The sequence below is a fragment of the Penaeus vannamei genome, chromosome 23 (genome assembly GCF_042767895.1).
Source record: "Penaeus vannamei isolate JL-2024 chromosome 23, ASM4276789v1, whole genome shotgun sequence".
Lineage (NCBI taxonomy): Eukaryota > Metazoa > Arthropoda > Malacostraca > Decapoda > Penaeidae > Penaeus > Penaeus vannamei.
Genome location: NC_091571.1, coordinates 25,653,008 through 25,676,822, shown reverse-complemented (window position 1 = coordinate 25,676,822; position 23,815 = coordinate 25,653,008). Strand labels below are relative to the sequence as shown.

Below are 23,815 nucleotides of genomic sequence, written 5' to 3'. Positions count from 1 at the left end.
GACAGGGGAGAGGAAGAGAGGAGAGAGAGAGAGAGAGAGAGAGAGAGAGAGAGAGAGAGAGAGAGAGAGAGAGAGAGAGAGAGAGAGAGAGAGAGAGAGAGAGAGAGAGAGAGAGAATTTGACTTTGACACGTTTATTGAGACAAAAAACTACATCTCAAAGGGATGAGATAAGTTAGGTTATCCTCACTCCCATCTTAGTAAGTCCCTGTGTGGACTCACAAGTTACATACAATAATTAGGTATAATAACAGCTATAAGATATATACAATATTTAATGACAAAAATACAAGTATTCAAAGTCATTGGCTTACATATCGGTATATACTGCCACCATCATCCAGATAAGTACCCTCCTGGACTTACATAATCACATACGGCGTACATAGGATATAATATGCGTGCAATATATAATTATAATCCCGGAAAAGAGATAAATCAATTGTTTGGTGGAATATTTGTGTTTCAAGAGAATTGATGCCTAACATACGTCAGTCATCCGCAACATAGTAGGAGATATTATAGTCTCAGCATTAGTAATAGCCTACATATCTGTGCATATTCGCCAAATATATTTATTTATGATACTGGTGCAAATTGCCTGAACCCCTTCAAAATCTCAAATACCTGACTATTCCTAATCATCCATACGGCCTGTTCAGGTTAACTTGTTATCTCTGCATTTCTATATGTCTGAAGCATAGGACACTGTAATGTATAGTGTATCAATGTATGTGATTTAGGTAAAATACACACCCTGTGTTCTTTTTCTTGCTCGCTTGTTTGAACGCCAGCTCCCAGTAGTATTCATAGCCAAGCCTGATCCTCACATACATACAGACAGAGAGAGAGGGGTGCGCACTGTAGACAGATAGATATGTGTCTTTGCGTAGGTTTAAGTATAAGGAAAGCAGCCTTCCGTGATTCCTTTGGCACCGCTTCAAGCCTCGAGGATTTCCATGTGACTCAGCCCCGCCAACCAGGGCCACAAAGAACTTCTGAAATGTTCCAAGAAGTCGGTACAGAAAATGCAAGGAGTTTTTTAAGAAATGCAATGACTTATACTAACAGGGAAGGTGTAAGAGGAAAAGAGAGTAAAGAAAGATGAAGAAAGGACAATGAAGATTGAAATACGAGTGAGATTCGTGCGGTTAACATCGGCTGGAACAAAGGTCATTGTTCAGGCAGTAGGAGAAAATAATCCCTAATTTGGGGGTTACTGTTCCACTTGTATGTTTTTATTATTGAAATATGGATCAGATGCAAAGATTTTGTATCAAAATACTTTACAAGCTCACAATTTGATCACTACAATGAATCTATGGGGACAGACAAAGAAAAACGGAAGTAACCATCACAGGATCGATATTTCAGTCTATGTAAATACTTGATACAGTTTTCTATGTTTGTTACATCACGTGGTCTAGTCTCTAAACCAATAAGCTCTTATTATTATTTCCAATAAACTGCTACCGGCATTCATAAACTTGTTTCTAACAGAGAAGACAAAGGTTTCCCTCACGATAAACGAAGAAAATGACATGAAATTACTTTAAAATAATAACCTTTTATAAATTCACAATTTCCCTTAAAATAAAGGACACAAATGGAATTATCGAACGTACAGTACAATAGCGTTCGCAGAACCAGATCTCTCGCCGCCGCCCGCGTAGGAGCAACACCCACGTGTCGCGAGGACTCTGATGACGCCTAGTCGTGACGTCATGGATGCCGGTGAGTGACGTCATTCAAGATGAGTTTAGCGGTACACCTCCCGGCCGGTGTGGTCGCCTGGACGTGTGGGTGGCGTACGTGTACATTCACTTCGGGTCCTCTCGCTGTTCGTCTGTCTGTCTGTGTTTCTGCACTGCCCTTATGCATTCGTTTGTTTGTTTGCCCGGCTGGCCGAGTCTCTGCCCTTTCTCTCATTGTCTAAGGGTGCTCTCTCTCTCTCTCTCTCTCTCTCTCTCTCTCTCTCTCTCTCTCTCTCTCTCTCTCTCTCTCTCTCTCTCTCTCTCTCTCTCTCTCTCTCTCTCTCTCTCTCTCTCTCTCTCTCTCACTCTTCTCTCTCTCTCTCTGTGTGTGTATGGCTTTTAACCTTCATACGATGGTGTCCCTCCCAAAAGCAGCTGAGGCGACAGGCACTTGAATTAGGTCAACTCTGTCCAGAAGGTCCGGAGCAACGGCATGAAAGAGAATAGAACACACCACAATGGAAAGTTCTTTTTCTTTTGTTGAAAATGAGTCAAATAAAGGAAGCCACCGAATTACTTGATCAACAAGGAAGAAATAAATCAGAAAAGATATTATCAGTAAGATCAATAAAAATACCAAGGAAAGAAGCGAGAGATACTGATGAATAATAAACAACAGTAATGCTCGTGTGGCGTGAGACTTTCTCATTTATTGTCCACATAAAAAATAACCCTTTTCATACACTATTATTAGTAAAGAGCATGAATCTTTGAAATTAGCAGGCACTCACACTGACCGACAGTGATCTAGTCAACTTGACCTACTTGTGCGTGAATGTGTTACAGTCGTTATGTTCTCGCCTTACTGCTGCTGTTTTAGATTTAACATTTAGATACACCTGTACTTCGTTTCTGAATATAAGTCTATATCCAAACGCATGAGAAGATGGAGAAAAAAAGGAAAATGATTGAGATCTGTGGTAATGAACAGGATCGGCTCGCATCTCCCGGCTCCTTAGCATCTGTTCTGGTAGATGGATTTAGCGAGTGTAAAAACAATCAGAAACTGAACGAGGGAACAGATCTCATGATTCGGGTACTATATCCATGAGCATTTTATCTTTTTTCTTTTTTTTCTTAGATTATTAGCATGTCTCTTTATGAATGTAGAAAAAATGTGTGATTTAAGCGTTCGGTTTCTGGCTTACGGGTATTTTGTTAAATAACTTGCCACTATGTAATTATTCCATCTATGCAAAGCAAGACTAACGGATAAACTTTATACTTTAAGTCTTTGTATGGTGGATGGTTTGTACTATTTGCTACCGGCATTGCATAACACGGCGTTTCCTTTCACAAAGAAAGTATGTTCATATAAACCGTAACATCACCGGATATGAAACAAAATTCACTCAAAGACCATAAAAAATATAAAATAACTATATCCAAGACAATAGATTACGAAGCATGTCGAAATCATAGTGCAACATCATACTACTTTTAAAAATCCCGCTGCAGCGGTGTCCGCGATGACGTCATGTTCCGCCATGATGGGATTGCATTATACAAACTAGTCCCTCCAATAAATCCATATTTTCTCACACATTTCCTCTTATTTAATTTATCTACTGCTATAATAAACGATATACATTCATTTTCGTACCAAATGAGGGCAAAAAAAGCGATCTAGAAGGGATAAATCGGGCGTAGCAATACTCTCATGTGGTCTACATATTTACGGTCCTTTGAAGGGAGTCTCTGTAACAAGCAAGATGTCCGACAAATACGATCATCAAAAGTGAGTGATTTCCGGCTATTTTCTGGCCTTTCGAGGCTTTTTCGTGAGTGGAAGTGAGAGAAGAGATGTGAATCGTTATTGCTAGGGAGATAAAATGAGCCTCCGACTGGGGATTTAGACGCAAAAAGAGATTTAAAAGTGGAGACTGAGGGTTTGGGTCGTGTAATGGCGGCCGGAGATAGGGCGATCAGCTGGACTTCTTATTTATTTTAATTTAATGCCGGTTTTTAAAGGTCGAGGAACCGTGAAGGTGAATTTAGTGCGGTTATTTAGTTCGATTCTTACGAGACCTGTTTTTGGAGTGAAAAAGTACTTAATTAAGTTAAAAATTATTAAATACCCTCGAGTGACAGAAGCGTGTATTGGATATTGTATTTTAATATATTAATAAATTTCCTTCCCATTCCATTTCTTACGCGATATAGTGCTTTCGATGTACATTTCCCCATCCAAACCCACGATTTCATAAAGTGATTTCAATCTTTTTGATTTATATCCCCCAAAGTTTGGCATGAAATTACGAAAGCATTTTTGCCGCATGAAAAGGAAAAAAGAGAGTTTGGCACATCAAAATCTGTCAATTTACTCATGATTTCGTCCACGTGTCAGAAGGGAGTGGGAAATCGGCCATTGTGAATGAAGGTGGTGGGAAATTTTTATCAATGGGGGGGGGGGATAGGACGGGCCACCTGTGATGCAATAGCCAAGGAGAGGTTGGGTTTTTTCCCTCCCCGAGTGGAGTTTGGAGGTGGGGTTTTTGTGGGTCGTGTAGTCCTTTTTCTCGCCAAGATTCAATTTTGGTTTGTGCTCTCTTTTTTTTTCTTTGTTGCGGGGAAGTTTCCGAAGGTAGTTTGGGGATTCCCGTTCTGGTGGGATTGGTAGTATTTTTTGCGAGGTTGGGTTTAGGTCGAGGATCTAGGATACTGACGGCTGAGTAGTATGATTGGTTTGAATTCGAGGAATGTTGGCTAGCCAACTTTTCTTCCAGAGGATGTCTCCGGAGAATGTTCAGTGTAATGCCAATTGGGTCGGAAAGTGTTTTGATGCACAGATTTGTTTTTTTTACTTTTTGAGAGAATATTTAAAATTTTATGCAATGGCTGGTGGATTGTATTTAATTAGTGTGTTAGGTAAAAGTAGGAAAGGTGTGGAGCTAGGAGTGTATTGCATCATTTGCTGATCAGGTACAACATGTTGAGTAATGAGCATTTTAGTGGTTTGAATTGTACGATTTGCTGTGTAGTGAAAGGTAAAGTTCTGATTGGGACCTAAAGGAATTATCGCCATAGTCTATGCTTTGCATGTCGGCAAAGGCAAACAAACCATCTACACATTCAAGGAGATAGAATGGGCATTTTTTTTTTTTTTCTTCTTCTTCTTCTCTCCCCCATAACCTACCCCCCCCTTATTTTCTTCCTTCATTGATCAGTACCAAGGGAAGTTTGATAATAGAATATACAGCATTGAGTTCACAACATGTTATCTTATGAAGAGGAGTTTGTGGATTTTAATGAGAGGTTATGGCTCTACTTTTACTTCAGAAAATTTGTTTAATGGTTTTGTGCTCTATGGCCAATGCATTAGTTTTTACCCCCATGGGAGAACAGAGTGGACTTAGTTATGAGTGGTGCTTTTCATGATCATTTTTCTGACGTGAATGGTGCTGCTTTACATGTCTGATTATATCCTGTACTGGCATTGCCTTTTATGTCCCTGATTTATATCCTGTAAGGACGACTACATGCATACCGTAAAGATTAACTGGTAGTTCTTTACAGTATGGCCGCACTTTCCAGAGACTAAGTCCCTACTCCACATTAAAAATAATTATTCATCAGTCTAAATTGCTGTGACAGGGTGTGCCCTTTGGGCACTGTACAAGGGGAGGGTTAATGGGGAGCAGAGAAATCTTGTCTTCACTGTGGTATGCATGGCATACATTCAGAAAATGAGACGGAGTCCATTTTCAGTTCCTCAGAGGCTGTTTTCTGCATCGAGTTGTTTGGTAGTGTCAGTTATCATTACACAATCTGTTTTTGTATTTCCCTTGAATCCTCTGAAACCTTCATTAATTTTTACTTTGAAGGAGAGGCAGGCCAATATATCCTTAACCCATTAATGCCAGTATTTTTTGAAGCCGAAAATAAAAGATTCCGGGCGGGTACAAAATTGGCGGGCGGAGCTGCCCCGCACTCTGTACGCCCGCTGGCTGCAGCCCACTGCTGCATTGGAGTGCGAGCCCGGATACAGCATCACACTGGCCCAGCGACATTTATTTTTTCGGATGTCTAATATGTGGGACACCCGTCATTAGTGGGTTAAGCTTGCAACTCATTGGACTGGAAAGTTGGTGCTTTTCTGCGAGGTCCTTGTAATGTGAAGCTTTGCGATTATTTTTGGTGGTCCAAAAACAGATTCCTGCTATTCAAGTCAGATCCACAAACTGGTGCAACTCGCTTAAGAAATTGATAATAAATTATGAATTACAATTCAGAAAACATGAGTAAGACCAGATGCTCTCAACTTGTTCGTTGTAGTATTTGTAAGGAGCTGGCAGGGCCGAAGGGCTGGTTTGTTGTAGGGCATTGGGTGTAAGTGTAAGTTGGAGTAGGCAAGATTGGTATTGTTGGTTAGTCTGTATGGTATGCATACACTAAGGTTAGGCAAACTTGTCATTATTCTTAGAGGACAAAATGTTGCAGTCATTGGTACAATAAATAATTTGCAGTCAAGAATAGTAATGCCACAAATAAAGGAAAAAGATAGTGGAAAGTACCTTTCATAGTCTAGTTTCACTTGGTGCTCCCAAGTTTTAGCTCTTGCTGTGCATACTGATATGAAGACGATCTTTGACGGAGGTGTTAGGGGGCAGAACCCTCCATCAACCCACCCTGACTGCATGCCCAGTCAGGTCAACTTGAATTGTTCGAAAAAGAAAAAAAAAATGCTTAGTCTTTGAGTGTCTCTATTGTAAAGAATGAACTTATTTTCAAGACCATGTATATGTATGTATATATATATAATATATATATATATATGTATTATATATTTTTTTTTCAATCCCCTAGTTGTCCTTTAGTACCAGAATTGAGAATGAAGTTAATGTTTGGAGAAGCAAAAAAATGTACCTCCTGTATCTCATCACTTGGCACATAGGTGACAGGAAATATACAGAGGAAAAAAAACTTCCTTTCTGATGTGGCATGAAGCTAGTCATGCATCATTGGGAACTGTGAACAGCTTTCCACTTTGGCCCATAGTGATTATAGCCTTATAGTTTTCTAAAATACATTGCTACGTGCACATTTGGTGTAAATTCCTGTCTCACATGGAAAGATAAATTAAAACACATTATTTCAAATTTCATATTTCTAGAATCTTTCATTATATCAAGCTTTGCCATTATCTCCACACTTTTAGGGCTAGTGATAATCTGTAGCATTCACTCTTATTTTTGGAAAGGTGGAGCATGGATTAGCGTTGTATTTGTTGTTAGTGCAAGGAAGGTCTACAAGCTCAATCTGAATAGAATATACATGAAAGTTTGTTGACCTGGGCTGGATTGTACTGCAAAGGTTATGCAATCACTTGGTCTGTAGATCCTTGTACTTTGATGAACAATATGGGCTTACCTTTAGCATATTGATTTTATAGACGATGCTATTTTCTGTTTCCTCTTAGATCATACTTATTTTCTCATTTTCTGTTTAGTTTGTTTCATTTCATTGACTTTCCCTCTGTTACAAGAGGGTGGCAGGTTATGGTTGGTCTGTTGGTGTCTCGGCTATTATTGGAATGTGCTTCATCCCATATCATTTTTAATGTAGATATCTTGTGTAAAATGTCACAAATTTAGTATTGGCAGCTCATGTTTCTGATTGTCTTATCCATCAACCTAGGGAAAAGTTTGCAAATGTTACAATTTTTTTTTACCTTCACCTTTAGGAATCATTGATGAAGCAGTGATTGAAAAGTATGCATTTAATGTCCTGTAGTTTTCTTTAATTATGGTTATACATGCTTCTCATAGCACTTACCATAAGTCAATTACTTAGCTTATGTTACCTTGTACATGCCCTATTCTTAGAATTTTCTTTAGAAAAATTTATTACCAATTGATATATCATTACTGATGATTATAAAAAACTACATAATGGAATAGTAAGTGCTTGAAGTAAGGATACTAGTTTGTTTTGATTCTTAAAGGGTTTGAATGGATGGCCTTCATTGCTCTTTGATGGTATATTCAGAAATTTAGACCTAAAAATTGGTCTTTAGCAAATCTGTTGATGGTATGCATTTTATCTTTTGGAAGTAAATACAAATGTAAGGGTGTTGTAGCCAATGGGACTTTCATGGTAGACCTTATTTTTTATTCATCACTGTCATAACCAGCTTCATTTTGTATTGTAGATTATACTAGTGAGTATCTGTGGTAAGATGGAGGACCATGACTCTAGATTTTGAATATCTTTCTGTATGGTTGAGGATATACTTTTTTAAATTCAAACTTGGCTCTTAACTTCAGATGCAAGTCCCAGGTTTTATCTGTAAAGGAAAGGGACTGTAGCTTGTGTACATTTATCCATTATATTGCAGAGCCAATATATTAAATGACATGCATATCCCCTTGTGTGACTGCTAGATTATTTTTTAAATGTATGACAGCTGTACATGTAACCTGTACTATTTAGATGTATTTTTAAGAATGTAAATGTAGATTTTTATATTTTATCCTCTAATGGTGTACTGTCCTTGCATGCTGGAAGATAACCAATGTTTGCAGTCACAAAATCAAAAGTATTACAACTTGTTTCTTTATGTATAGTTACTTTTATACCTTTTAATTTTGTTTTTGTATTTTTGTATTTGTAAGTGGAACGTTGATACATGACTTTTTAAGGAGACTTTTCTAAAACATTTTTTCTTCCCTACAGGGATGAAGAAATCAGGTAAAGAGGGCCCAAACATTAAAGTGTATATTAAGTAGATATCGTTTGGCTTGATTTTTTCTTGATACAATCCTAGAATATATAATTTATTTCTTGCATTTGTTTTATATGGAAATGTAGTGATATTACTAATACAATGATAATTTTCTACTGAAATAGTATATAGTAATTGTTTTTTTTCTTGCATGATTAAATCCTTACCATTAGTAACATTGATTTTCTTGCAGTGTTAGTTTTGAAAATATATTTGAAGACTTGATTTCTAATGGTTGTCGAGTAAAAGCATAAAATCACGATTTGGTGATGTTTCTTAGGTGATTGATATTCAGAGTATTAAACTGTATTCAGATTAGATGTCATGTACAAATTATTTCATTTGATAGTTTACTAATACACCAACAATAAATTATGTAATTGCCCTGACCTGCACAGCTTTAGAGCTCTGACAAAGACCTGCAATTCTGTTTTGTATATCCTGGCAAGAAGAGCACATTAACTTTGTAATTTGACCATGTCACCAAAGAGGCTTACAAGCTCCTGCTTTTATGTAGATATAAATGAAGATGATTTGATGGCCTTTACCAGAGGAAAATAGCTTGGGATACAGTGATCACTTGAGGCATTGCTGGTGTATCCATTAAGTTTGTACAAAGCTGTTTGATTATTAAATTAAACAAGAAACAAAAAAAATCTGATCACAAGAAGAGAGATCCTTTCCTGGGGCACTGTGGATATCTTGAAAGTATTTACCTTAGATCTTTGCCTAGAATTCATGAAGCTTGGGATTTTCTATGATTCTTGGGAAATTGTTGGCAGTGAAAGTGCATTTCAAACCTGTCTATTACAGATGCACCAGTGACCTTGTAGCCAAAGGTTATATTCCTGTTAATATTGCTGAGATATAATGATCTGCTTAAATTCATAGAAAAACAAATAGGGAATTATTATTATTTTTTTTTTTTTGCTTCATGGCCTTTGATCTGTGATTCTTGGTAACTATTTAGCACAGATCTGGTTTAGCCACAGCTTGCACAAAACATACACCCAGTGTGAGTCTAGATACACTTCCTATTTTGAAGATCTTCCATATCATTTGTTAATTTGTGTGTGGTGGGAATGAGACTTGGGAATGACTTAACATTTTTTTTTTCTATTTTTGTTGCATGAAGTGGAATTTTATAGACACCATAAAAGTGATAGTGCACAGCAATGCTTTAGTAATAGCAGTCTTAAGTTGATTTACTAAGAATCATAAATGCAGTAGTCAACCAGACTATATTTCAATTTAACATGGCGAAGAACTAAATTTTACTAAACCTTTTTATTTAGCAACCTGTCAGTGTTATTGCCTGATCTGAGTTATGAAGGGTATCCATGTAACAAAAGGATTATAACATTTGACATCAGGTATGATAGACCCAATAACATTGCTTCTTCCTTAACCTGTCTAATTATGCCTATATTAATGATTATAAATGTATTGAAGGATTTGTGTTCATGAAAGCTGTTCGGGCTCTTTTCATATATGCTCATATATGCTTTAGAATCTCCCCACCCCCCCCACCATTTTGTAATAATAGAAATGGTGTCTAATGGAGCAATAATTAAGAAATTAATAAAATGGGTCATTGCTAAAGATTTTCAATATTTGTATTTAATGAGAAGCTAGGATTCAGAGGATGCCTAAAGAATGTAGTGACTTCATTCTGTTAATATTTTACATACTTGAGTGTCTAAAAATAGATTGGATTCATACTTGAGCAAGGAGTAAAGACTACAAGCACTCAAGGTCACTACAGGATTACTTGCATTCTATATCTGCAATATATAATACTTTCAAATTGATAATCTCACTATTGTGGGAGTTATATTCCAATGTATTTTTTATTTATTAGGAATATCCTGTATCTAGCAATCTTTTTAATTTATTTTTGAACTCAAATCTATTATATACTTGAGTTGCTTCATAGCCAGTCTGTTGTAGGTGTGTATATAATTCCAGTTTGGTCTTTTCTCACTTTCTAACCATTGATTTAGTAATTTTCTTTTAAACATAAGAAAATTTATCTTTAAGATAAATAGTATTTTATGTACTATGCATATATATATATATATATATATATATATAATATATATATATTATATATTTATATGCATATATATATATATATATATATATATATATATATATATATATATATATATATATATATATATATATGAATCTTGTTTGATGTCTTATATAATGTGCATATTTATCTACATACTGTGTATACTCTTGATGTAATTTTTTGTCCTGGTTGATACATATTTTTTCTGCATCAATATGAAGAGAAAAAAATTCTGAAACACCAAACACTTTGAAAAATATTCTTTAAGATTAAGTTTTTAATTGTTACCTTTAAGGATTTTTTTCATTATCTGACACATTGTTTTCCCCTTTCTACAGGGATGGGGACTCAAGGTAATTATTCATTTTGTTCTAAACTAACAATTTTTACTGGCTTTTATCGAGTGGCTCGAGTGTTTTTATTTTCTTGTTTTTTAACTGTAGGTTAATCCTGAAAATATGTATTTACATACATTTCATACAATATATATATGTATATGTATATATATGTATATCAATATATTTTACACAGCTTTATATATAACTATTCATAATTGGATATATATTGTATAAATTGCAATATCTCGTACTTAAGTTGCTTTCTTGACAAAGATTCAGAAAATCTAGAGCATGATCATATAGAATTGTTTGGCATCAAGATTTTTATTTGGGCTAAAGGGCATAGTAGTGTGGAGTACAGTATAGAGTAAGGCTCTCATGCATGTAGGACTAGATGTGTTTGTTTGAAATTTTCAAACTTTAAATTAAAAAGAAGAGAGAGAAAAGGGGGAATAGATATAACTTTGCTTACAAGGATTTTCTAGTACATAGTTTTTAAAATTTGACTATTCTGTACTTTGTGTGTGCTTATTTTTCTATTTTGAGATGTACTTAAATTTTACAATTTTACGATGAGTTAGTGTATTTTCCTTTATACATTATTTTATGGCCCTAGTACAGACAGTGTTAACCCCCATATCTCTTGTGCATTGTTTTCCTATTCTGTATTCATGTCAGTTTTTTTTACATATCTCAATATTTGTTATTTACTCTCTAACCAGTTTTTGATTATTATATACCATTGGAGCTATCTTGGAAGGTTAACTGGATAACTTGCATCAGAACTTTGTGGAAAGTTAAGAATTCAGATATATCTTGCAAACCCTATAAAAGAATGGGGAGGGGGTAATCCATTTTTACAAAGTATTCATACCTTTAGATTGCAGTTATCTTCCTAAGATGGTTTAGAAAACTATCAGAAGATTATATTCTGTTGATGTCTGACGCTTAATTCGTTATTTCCAGGGATGAAGAGTGGGGAACTGGTGGAAGCAGTGGTGGTGGGAACAATGATAATAAGGATTATGATGGCCCAGCCGGTATGGATGTTGATGGAATCATCGAGTCCACATGGACAGAGGTAATTTTTCATTGTATTTTATTTTTGGCTAGCACAAGTATTTCCTTATGGGATTGATCAATTTCTTGTTAGAATTACTTCATTATCTGGTCAGCATATGAAAAGAAATACTTGTATCAAGAGACCACAAATTTAAAAACTTTTTTCCCCCCTCTAGGTTGCTACAAGCTTTGATGACATGAACCTCAATGAATCCCTACTTAGAGGTATCTATGCCTATGGTTTTGAGAAACCTTCAGCCATCCAGCAACGTGCCATTATGCCTTGTATCAAGGGCCACGATGCCATTGCCCAGGCTCAGTCTGGTACTGGCAAAACTGCTACTTTCTCCATTGCAATCCTTCAGAGGATTGACTCCAAATCCCAAGAAACCCAGGCTCTCATCCTGGCCCCTACCCGAGAATTGGCCCAGCAGGTAAGCATGGAACTAAGGTGTGTGGTATTCTAACAAAAGGCCTGTTATTATGTCTATATAGTCTTCCATGTCTGAAATATTAGTTGCAGTGTGTTGTCATTGGTGGTCTAATATGAGTGGAATACCTACAGATTCAGAAGGTGGTGCTTGCTCTTGGCGACTACATGAATGTATCTTGCCATGCCTGTATTGGTGGCACAAATCTCCGTGAGGACATGCGTCGCCTTGAGATGGGTGTACAGATCATTGTAGGTACCCCTGGCCGAGTGTATGACATGATCAATCGCCGAGTCTTAGGTAAGTCTGGTTGTATGGTCTTTTCTGTGAAAGGAAGTAACTGAATTTGTTTAGAAATCCTCTTAGAATTACTTTTTGTAACTACCCAAAAATAGTTAAGTGGATATAAATCTTTCCCCTTGTAAGTAGAATAATTATAAAGTTCACAGGCTTGAAATTTTCTTACAGCATCTATTGAGAGTGATCTGGATCCTGTATTCTGGTCATAGCATGCATTGGTGCTAGAATAAAGTCTGATTAAAATTTATCTGGCACTTTGCTTTGATAAAATTATTGTAGACAACATGTAAACCATTAAACCCTAAATTGCCTAAACTGCTTTTTCCCCCTGCTTGCAAGTAACCATGAATTTTGTCTTTATCAAGGATTAATTTAGTCTAGAAGATTTAAAGAGCTTGATTTTCCCCAGCAGAAAATATTCATGCTGCCACTTCAAATTGTCTTGAGTCTTTGAACAGTGGAGTAGCAAAACAAAAAAATGATACCCTAGGTATATAGGGGAGAAAGTAGGAAGATTTACACATTTAAGACAGTGGGTGTAGGGGTAGAAGGGTAGGGGCATTAAAGTTAGAGGAATATTGCCAAACAGTAACAGATTTAAAAGTTAATTAACCGTGTTTCATTCACAATAACGGGCAGACAAAATATTCCCTTGCTTCTAAAAGCTTAAAGGTCCAAGTTAACATTGTACTTACTCATTAACCCAATTCTGCCAGGGATGGCATTTCAGCACATGGCATGCCCACAGTTGATTTTATTATATTTACACATGGATGGATCCATAAGTAATTAGTTAAGGAGAATCGGTAGTCTGACGTATTGTTTGTTTATCCTAATTTCCTTGATTTTTTTATTTTTATTTTTATTGATATCAGTACTATTAATAACACTAATGATTAAAATGTCAATGATATTATAATTGTCTGTAATATCAGTATTGACATCATTAGCAAAAAAGTCCTGAAGAACGGGGAAAATCGGGTGAAGTACTGTAGGTGATTGAGCACTTGTGGAGCCTTCTATATATAGATCTATTTATGAAAACAATACAACAGTGAATGTTACAAATTCCTGGTGGCAATTGGCTGATTGTTACTGAAGTTCTTTTTCTGTTATTTTCTTTTTGTATCTTTCTACTAAAAGTAATTGTTAAATCATTCCAGAGCCGAAGGACATCAAGATGTTCGTTCTTGATGAGGCTGATGAGATGTTGTCACGTGGTTTCAAGGACCAGATCTACGATGTCTTCCGGTTCCTCCCCCACGATGTGCAGGTTGTGTTGCTCTCTGCTACCATGCCTGCTGATGTCATGGATGTAACCACCAAGTTCATGCGAAAGCCAATCACCATCTTGGTCAAGAAGGAGGAGCTGACCCTTGAAGGTACCTGATGCACAAGTTTGGTTCTTCTTACGGAGGTGGTTTACCAAATCCCTTGAGTTTTGAATATGAAAAATGCATTCCTTTTTCATAAGTAATCTAATAAAAGAAAATTTGAAATGTATATTACATTTGAGACGTGCTGACTATGAAACTGGTTAAGAGAATTTAAGGGTGATGGAAATTGCCAAGTGAAATTCATAAGCATGATATAGCAGAATTGTTGAAATAATGGTCTTTGGTTATTACCTCCTAATGTAGATTTAGATGAGAATGAATAACCTCACAAAAAAGGTTAAAATGTTTGAAATACCTGAATGTTGTTGATAATGATTATTGATAATGGTCATCAGCATAAAATGTCAAATACATCTCATACTGTCAGGTTATTCATTGTCATTCAAGATTGTTTGTCATAAATTGGTAGAGCTTCCCAAAGCAAAAATAACACTGGTGAGAATAAAAATCATAAATTATTGTAAAGTTGGTGATTGCAGTGAGTTTTGGATACTTTATTTATATGAAAAGTTGTTTCTCAGTATTTTTCTGTTTATGATAGTACAAATTGCAAAAAAATGATCTCTTACAATGGACAATTATCTATTTCAATGACACTCGGCTAATTGTCATATTTTTCCAGGTATCAAGCAGTTCTATGTGAATGTTGAGAAGGAAGACTGGAAGTTAGAGACCCTGTGTGATCTGTACGAAACTCTCACCATCACCCAAGCTGTTATCTTCTGTAACACCCGAAGGAAGGTGGATTGGCTTACCGACAAAATGCACCAGCGTGACTTCACAGTGTCTGCTATGGTAAGCAGGAGGACATTGTAGTTGTTCAAGTTGTAATGTCGAGGCTTGTGCTTAGTGTCATGTCATACAAAATTAGGTATTTAGTATTGGAATTGGTGGATTTATCTGGCAAATTGGTAGATATATTTTCCTTTTATAATACAAGTAACAAATTATTCTATTTACTTTTTGCTTAACTTCAGCACGGTGACATGGACCAGAAGGAGCGTGACGTCATCATGCGCGAGTTCCGCTCTGGATCATCCCGTGTTCTGATCACAACTGACTTATTGGCCCGTGGTATCGATGTACAGCAGGTGTCCCTTGTCATTAACTATGACCTTCCTACAAACAGGGAAAACTACATTCATAGGTAAGTTCAGTGGAAGCCTCTTCTTAGGCCGAAGATTCTGGGTCTAACAGTTGATGGAATCCTTGGATGGGGGAACTAAGCAGATCAGAGAATCTGGAAATTGAAGGACAGGAAATTGCATTATATTTTGGAAAATATTTTGGAGCTGCAGCATTATGTACTTGAATAACTGTCAAATTAGATTATAGTATTCCTTGGCTTTTACCGCCACTCTCCACATGTACAATTTAAAGAAGATAATAACAAGAAAAATTAAGGCAAGAGTTCATGTATTTGCAACTGTCCATTTCTAGAAAGTATCTTGTGCAAAAAAAGAAAAAAAAAAGCATTTATATCCTGTATAAATATATAAGGCTTTTATTTCATTGATATCGTTGTTGATTTGCTTACCATTTTTAATGAAATAGGGATAGATCTCGATAATCGGAAAATGGCATTACAAGTTTTTCACTGATGCGAATAGACTAGTCTCATATGCCTTTGCTATCTTTAGGAAACTTAATTGTAATGATTCATCCTTTATTCGTTAAAACTTAGGTTACACAAATTGGCACATGATCATAAAAGTTTGACCTTAAAGAAAAGGACAAGAAAAAGGGGGGGGGGGGCTCAATTTTCCATTAGAAAAAAGCATGATTGTAGCCATTATACAGAAAGTTTTAATCTTTAAGATAGCTTTGAAATTATATGGGGAATTTAAATACTGCATCTACTCTGAGCATGGCTCCGAAGGTGAGCTTTTTCCACTAAATTTTCAACATAGGCATCACTATCTTGTATGACATCAGTCAAGTGTCCTGCAGGTTGGGAGCAAGGCATTTTCTCTTGCTTCTCTCCAATATATTTTATTTTGTTTAGAAATGTTTTGAGTTTTTTGCCTTGCCCACATTGTTTTCACTTGTTTATTGTGCACACCTTACCATAAGTATACTTCCTAAGGATAGGACTTTTTCACACTACTTTTGAGGCTGCTGCTTCTATAGAAAGTTAATTGTAATTAAACACTAATGATATCTGGCATTGGGTAAACTTTTAAGGAAGATTCTATCAACTTTGATCTTGTACACTTTCTTATTGTAAATCTTTAAAGTTTTGCTTTAATATATCTTCAGTGTCATCTGAAATTGCATGCATTTAGAATACTAAAGGAAATTTATCTGTCAGCTATGAAAGCTTTTTTTTTAAGGTTTTGATATAAAACCTTACATGATAATGGGTAAAATTGCCTATCTTGAAGTGTATTATAGACACCCATTTGGATTAGGCTCCTCAGATAGATGATTACTAGTCTCTTATTTGTCCTTTTTCCAACTGACAAGTATATTAATAGCCCTTAAAAATTTGTGCAAAGGTGTAAAATTGTGCTGGTAGCTGAATGTAGTTTGCAAAAATATAAATCTTTCATATGATCAGATTTGATAACAAGCATTTAGCTAGTTGACATTCTACATTGCAAAAATCTGTGATAACTCTAGGCTTTAACATCTTTCTTTCACTGTGAAAGTGTTAATCATTGGGTGAATAATGCACTACTTATGAAATTAAAGTACTTTATTGCTTTGCTTTGTAATTGTTTTCCCAAATTTGAAAATTGGTCAATGTGGGTACAGGTAGGCTGATTGACACACTTTATTTGCATGGATTTTCTTCATAAATATGCATCTTTCAAGTTGCTATTAAAGGTCTTTTTCTATCTTTTTCTGGTACATATTTTCACTCTCAGTGCATTTTGGATGCATGTTAAAGGCTGTTACAGGGGTTCTACCTAACAAGTTTTATGTAATTGAGGGCTGAGTGGATTTTTGGAAATTTTCCATTTCAGAACTTAAACCTCTGTATTTACCTTTAGCAGTTTCTTTAATAGTAGATCCTGTTAAGCATGAGATTAAGAATGATTATAAATAAGGTTGATCTAAGTTGACTGATCTATGTACACATATAACCTCATAAGACAAAATTTACTTGTGGTACATATGAAAATATCCCAAAGTTGTCATTTTTTGATTGGTTTAAATAATGGATTGAGATCTTTCCTAATTCTAAGAACTAACTTGCAACTTTCTCTTCAGGATTGGTCGTGGTGGACGATTCGGTCGAAAGGGTGTAGCCATTAATTTTGTGACTGCTGACGACGCTAGAATTCTCCAGGACATTGAAGAACACTACCGAACCTCTATTGAAGAGATGCCCATGAATGTTGCGGATTTGATTTAAACTAGGTGAGAGACTAGCAACAATAAGGCCTCAGTTATTGTTGCTCCGACCTGCGCTGTGTTTTGACGCCATTTGTGCACGCTGCCTACCCCCATTGAGAGCTGGCATCGTGATCTACTTGAGAGCTTGGACGCATCTGATCTGAGTCTTGTACAGTGTCCGAGCCCTATCTGAACAGTGTCTCCTGGGATCCTCATATCAGCCTACCACTAGAGCTTGTGGTTCCAGGTGGACATATTATATTGCCTGTATATTGTGAATATTCAGGTGTTTTCCATGGTTTCCAGAAGTAGCTAGTTTTAGTTATAAGAGTCAAAGGGGCCTGAGCCCTTTTATTTTTAATTTGTGGAAAACTTTCATACATAATTGTGAATTTAGATAAACTAGAGGGTTTAGGCATCAGAACCGCTCCTAGGAAGCGGCGGCAGCCTGTCCACCCCTCAGCCAACCTTCCTCTTCCCTCTTTTCTGTCTTCCTCTTCCACTTCTTCTTCTTCCTCATTCTTTGCTCTTCTTTCGATGCTATATATATCTCTCTGTTTTCATGTCATCCATGATGATACCAGCCTTTTACATATTCCTTCGTCTTGTGTTTGCCTTAAGCATGGGAATTGAACACGGATATCATTTTAATTACACCTATAGTAAGTCAGAGGTTAAAATGAGTTTTTTCAGCAATATTGTCACTGTATCCTGCATCTCTTTTATTTGTCAAAGAAAAATAGTATTAGGTATATGGCACGGATATTATATCCAGAAAAGGCGCCGGCGGAAATCTTTGTTTATGATGTATGGAACCTCTTGGTGTATTTATTAATAAAACTTGTAAACACCACATCAGGACCCTTTCATTGTTTATCACATTGGGAAGGGGGAAAACTTGGAGGTAATGTAAACTTAAATTCATTTCTGTATTTGCAGGTCATGATGCTGTGATACACGGTCAATAAAGCACCAAGTCACAATATTTGTCTAATTATCTATTACCTTTTATTATTATGTTTTCAACAGGTTTGGTGCAGTAATGTGGAATATAATTGCTGTCAGTGTTAAAGGCATTTTGGCCTTGGTATAAGTGGAGAACCCTATAAGCAGAGAGCAAGGATGTAGCAGAAAACTGTGCTCTTCTTTTCAAAATTTAATGTACCCTTATTTTATTACTGAAGATCCTTTTTTAATGGCCTAGTTTTTTGTATGTTTGCATATTGTGCATTTAATGTTGTTCAGGAATCAAAAACTTAAGTATTGTAGTATGTGTGAAGAAAAATGTAGAAAACAAAATCGGACTAGCTTTTGGGTCTACACGACACCCTGTTATTGCATTTGTGTGAGAAGTGTATACCTGGAAAACTTGTTTCAGTTAATCAGTATTACTATAGGATTCATTTGAACTGTACATGTCCATTTAAGGAATTAGGCAGTTTTATTTTTATTTTTTCATTTGTAGTTAGTCAGCAGCACAAAATTTGTAATATTACTAGCACATATGCGGAACTGATTTTATTAATTAACCAGCACTTGAGATTCACTTTGTGAAATTGTGAATAAAGAATACTGCCATATCTGTTATTTATCTAAAAAGGGACTCCCTGCATAGACAAACCTGGCTTGTTAATTTTAAAGTGTCGATAGATAATTAAAATGAGTGTTGATCCTATTCTAGAAAAAAATTAAAATATCAAAGTAAACAATTCCATGAAAGCAAATCATAAAAGTAAAAAAGAGGCATCCATACCTGCCTTAATAAACGTTAATCTCGGTCTCAGAAGAACGCTAACCATCGAAAGATTTACATGTAATGTCAAAAGTGCAATAACGCAAAGCGCACGCACTTGCTAATGCGAGGCAGAAGTAAGGAATAGTACCCTGAATAATATGGAGATCGGGATACCCCTTTACAGCACCGCAAACGAAAACTTCCCCTCTACATTATGGAAAAGCGCCCCAATACTCGTAAAACAAACATCTGCCACAATGATGATGAAATGACACTACAGCAGATCATATTAAAGTGAAAATATTTTCACTATGTACTAGCAGTCTGAAGTTGGTGCTTAATTGTACTAAATTAGCAGCTATTCAACATAGATTATAATGTTTATATTTTAGCACGAATAAAACATTACTTTGGGCTAATGGGAAGGAATGGTTAGGGTAATTAGTTGTGCATAAGACTGAAATTATAACATGGGTATTAAACTGTTTACACAATCGATATGCTTAAATATCCCGATAATGTTGTCAGAAAAATTACCGTTACCTTTGCTTGTGGCCAATGAGGAGCAAAATTTAGTTAGCTCCGCCTATGGATAGTTTTGCCATATGGCGATATTTTCAGATTAACGAGACTAATGAACCAGATATTTACTGTACACATTTCAATGACCATGCGTCAATGTATATATAAATTTAATATCCTTTATTGTCTAAGAAAAAAAGGTATTTTGCATTATTTCACTCTCATCGTGACTTAGAAGACGAATAAGAACAAAACCATGACCTATCAAATGGTTCCACTTATCAAGTATACATGGGCGAAATACAGTACTGCATGACCTCTGTTGTCTGTTGGGAGCGATGCTTGCAACGGGGATATAAATGCTTCACACGGATGGCCTCTTACGTTAATATGGATAGAGAATGGTATATGCACCTTATGCACCAAGAAGACGTTTCATAGTTCGATGAGCTACCTTCGCTATTTATAGCAACGGAGTAAGAAATGGTGGGATCGCGTCGTGGGGTTTGGAGGCTGTTTCGCTGCAGGGGAGGGAATCGGTCTATTTAGAGCTTGGGAGGGAATACAAATTATTGAAATTATAAGCCCGTATTATTTTCCTTTTAATTAGCATACTAAAATAAATAAGCATACACACATGCTTAAATACATACATACTCACACGTGCCATCAGTTCAACTTCATTATACGTCCGACAGGGTAAAACAAAAATAAGCATGGAAAGTTATGTTGGAAGACATGACCGCTCATCTGTCAAAGAGCGACAACTGATAAATCAGAAGAAATTTGCCACATTTTGACTTTTTCCAGTGTAAAAACAATTTTGAGATCGGCATTGTGAAAAAAATATTTCTAAACGTTTCCCTACACAACAATATGGCAAACAAATGAATTCATCTTGTCTCATTTCTTCGTCATAATGAAATCACAGAAAATGGAGACTGCTGTAAAAATTCAATCCTTTGATACAGCCCTTTTTTGCTCGTATCCAACATAGGGCATACATGTGAGTAGAAATTTATTGAAATGAACTGTAAGATACAACACAGTTCTCTTGAACTTCATCATATATCCATCTCTTCTGTAGCTCTAAAAAAACTGCGGGAAATATAAACTTTAACGAAAATGCTGTTAATTACGCTGCTCTTTACCTTTTCGTGTTATATTTGACTACGCATATGTTACTGCCTAATATTTTTGTATATTTATAAATTTCGCATACAGATAATAAAAACTATGTGTTACTAATTCCAATAACTCCAGCACACACAATGTTACTGTATCGCAAAACCTACATTTGTGGGATTACAGTACTAACTGTCTTGCCTCGCTTTTTCACAACACTTATTCGATTTTTTTATTTTGGTGTAAAGGGAAACCACATTTTCTGACTATACATGTAGACTTATTAGTAAGAGTATTTTCTTTTAATGGAAAGTGAACCATAGGTGATCTGCAGATTAGAATAACTGTTCAACGGGACTTGATGAAACGACTAAACCGACATAAACTGTTACCCACGCGGGCAGTCACCAAAATCACAATCGAGGGTCAGAATCTGATGATTATAGGATTTCTTGCGTTACTTTCTTTCTTTGGTTTGGGTGGTTGAGAGGATGAGGTATGTGGAAAAAGATGGGGTTTTGCGGGGTTGGTTGGTTTGGGTGGTTGAGAGGATGATGTATGTGGAAAGTTATGGGTTAGGGGGGATATAAAGGGGTAGAGCAACTGTGTGAATTTCCCGGGACTCTAAAGAAAAGGCCCGGGCGAAGCTACACTTCGCAAATCTAAATGAACTGAGTGAACTGCATTATATCTGTGACTGGGGAAGGAATATGGATACTGTTCAAGGAAAACAGAGGTGGCTGTTGGAGAAGTAGGGGAAGAATAATCCAGAGGATGGGAAGGAGGACTGGGGAAGGTGGTGAAGTATCAGGAAGAATGTCTGGAGGAGGACACTGTTGTGATAGAGGGGATTCGTGCGAGTATTCAAGTGGGAGCGGTAGAGAGGGTGGAATCTGTTAGGAGGGTCTAGGAGGAAGGGGGTGGAGGGAACTTGAGGAGGAGGAGGAGGATATCTGCAAATAATTCAAATGTAGGAGTAGGAACAGAGGGATTGGGGGTGGATGAGGGAGCGGAGTGTTCCCTTGAGTCATCTTTAGGAAGTTTTGGAGGTCTTCAAGGGTTTCTAGAGGGGAGTTAGGTGGAGAGGACTGAGAAACAAAGGTTATCTTTTGAGGAAAAGAGATAGATATCTGAGGAACCGAAGAAGAGGAAGGTGTGGGAGAGGATGTGGTAGGAGAGTCTGCCTGGTATGATAAGTGATGAGGAGGGGTAGGTATCGGGGAAGTGGTAGAGAGTGAAGTATCTGGATTTAGAATGGAAAATTAATTTGACTGGGGGATAGGGTGAGTAGACGTAGGATGGTTTATATAGGGGAGAGATACCTGCGGAGATGTAGAAATATTTTGTGAAGATGGTGGGGGAGCAAACCGAAGGACTGTTTTGGAATGAGCCGAGAGAGAAACCTCGCCGTCGTGCTTCTTGTCTGGCCTCACGTAGAGTGAGGCTTAGTTTAAATCCGAGGACTGCTTCCTCGCATTCGAGCTTATAGGCAGGGCAGCTCCTATAAAATACATTATGGGAGTTTCCACAATTGGCGCATGTACGTGAGTAAGCAGGACAATTGGAACGGTCATGACCAGGTTGGGCATAGAAGGCAGCGGGCTGTGGAGTGACAATGTTTTGCAGGGTGGCCAAACGCCAACATTTTTAACATTGACGAGGAAGGGGACGACATGGTCGGGTACAAGACAATTCATCAATATAAACCTCATGGGGGAGGTCTTGTATATAGAAGGTAATCTTGGCAATATTGACGTGGGACATGCGCTGGCCTCTGGGAGAAATTGTTTAACACTGTACTGCTACTACATCATATTCAGCAAGGTAGGAAAGCAGGTAATTTTCAGTCTGACCAGTCCTTGTTGTAGATAAGACAAGCATTTGGGGGAATAGAAACAGTTCCTGAACAAGTATTAAGAGAGGGGTGAGGTTCGGCAGGAATGGATTTGCCAGAAAGGTCAGTTAGGGTAGATCGTGCACGAGCTTGGGATTCAGATGTAACTCTGACAAGGTGTGGACGATCAGAGCGACTGCGAAAGGTAACATTGCCTACTTGTTTCTGGAGGCATTACTGAAAGAGAAGGGTATTCTCAGAATAGGGGGCTGTGGCTGGGAATCAAAGAATCGATCCCACTTGGCTGGGCCAAAGAGTACTCAGGTTTGCCGAGGTAGAGGCAACAGGACAAGGGCGAGATGAAGATGGGGAGGTGTGGAGTGGAGTAGTTCTGCGGGGGGAGGGCAAAAGTGATGAAGATTAATAATAAGGGAAGAGGGGGTAGACATTGAAGAGGACTGTGCAGCAGAAGATGAAGAGAAGGGAAATGGGAAGGGGTGCTTTTTAGAGGTTGAGTTATAACCTGTCTGGGTGTTTTGGAATGGCTAGAGTTGTTCGTAAGTGTCGAAGAAGGGGTATTAGTATCAGTGGTCGGAAAACCATCAAAATCAAATTCAGATAGGCTAGTTGATGAAGGGGCAAGCCTTAATACACCAATTAAGGGTAAATAATCTTTATTATTGGCTATGATGAGCCTGAATAAAATTTGGAAAGGAAACCGTCTACCCCTCAAGGTCTCCATAAGGGGTAAGGGCTTGGCAATCACCCAAGGGAATACCATGCCCATGGCTCTTGGAGGCCATCTGTGACTGACACTAAGTAAGCCTTTCATCCTCTCAGCACGGCTCTCACACATCAGGAATGGGATAGAAGGAAATAAAGAAGATACGGAAGTGGATAGGAGAGAAGAAAATACCAAGCAAAATCAGTTAAAGTGAGGGCTGAGGCCCAAGGTAGGGGATCACCCCTACCTTGGACCTCAGTCTTCGTCTCCTAAGCCCTCTCATGACAATGAGCAAGGTATTGGGAGGTATGTATTACTTGAGAAAATGCGACATTGAACTTGTAAACTTGATTTATCTAAACAATGTACAGCTATTCATAATAAGTGTGTTGCAGAGCTGAAGGCTTGAAGTCCCTCTATGGGACTATGGCTTTACCTTTGGTGATACCCA

At 37.1% G+C, this 23,815-nt stretch overlaps 1 protein-coding gene and 1 long non-coding RNA gene across 10 annotated transcripts; one reads left to right on the top strand and one right to left on the bottom strand.

Moving 5' to 3' along the window:
- Window positions 1-261: 261 nt before the first annotated feature.
- On the bottom strand, window positions 262-1,720 carry LOC138866069 (uncharacterized). The gene is made up of 2 exons (XR_011399518.1): window positions 1,625-1,720; window positions 262-997 (listed from the first exon to the last, which is right to left on the bottom strand). It is a non-coding gene; the product is annotated as an uncharacterized lncRNA (long non-coding RNA).
- A 1,629-nt stretch (window positions 1,721-3,349) lies between these two features.
- LOC113811054 (eukaryotic initiation factor 4A-I-like) lies at window positions 3,350-19,004 on the top strand. Of its 9 annotated transcripts, none has more exons than XM_070137804.1 (11): window positions 3,390-3,491; window positions 8,429-8,443; window positions 10,893-10,907; window positions 11,859-11,973; window positions 12,131-12,388; window positions 12,520-12,685; window positions 13,849-14,067; window positions 14,705-14,877; window positions 15,060-15,229; window positions 17,299-17,448; window positions 18,454-19,004. In XM_070137804.1, exons 1-10 carry the CDS (start codon window positions 3,466-3,468, stop codon window positions 17,441-17,443), a joined length of 1,302 nt encoding a protein of 433 aa, XP_069993905.1. In that variant the 5' UTR covers window positions 3,390-3,465; the 3' UTR covers window positions 17,444-17,448; window positions 18,454-19,004. The 9 variants fall into 9 exon arrangements, with proteins under 9 accessions (XP_069993911.1, XP_069993910.1, XP_069993905.1 ...); XM_070137803.1 differs by lacking the exon at window positions 18,454-19,004 and adding an exon at window positions 18,364-18,407; XM_070137802.1 differs by lacking the exon at window positions 18,454-19,004 and having other exon boundaries at window positions 17,299-18,407.
- Window positions 19,005-23,815: the final 4,811 nt, after the last annotated feature.

What these genes read in the sequence shown, in the direction of transcription:
- LOC113811054 (XM_070137804.1), top strand. Translation starts at nt 3,466, where the DNA reads ATGTCCGACAAATACGATCATCAAAA. An exon ending in CCCGAGAATTGGCCCAGCAG is followed by an intron (nt 12,389 to 12,519) that starts GTAAGCATGGAA and finishes GAATACCTACAG; the next exon opens with ATTCAGAAGGTGGTGCTTGC. An exon ending in GATCAATCGCCGAGTCTTAG is followed by an intron (nt 12,686 to 13,848) that starts GTAAGTCTGGTT and finishes AAATCATTCCAG; the next exon opens with AGCCGAAGGACATCAAGATG.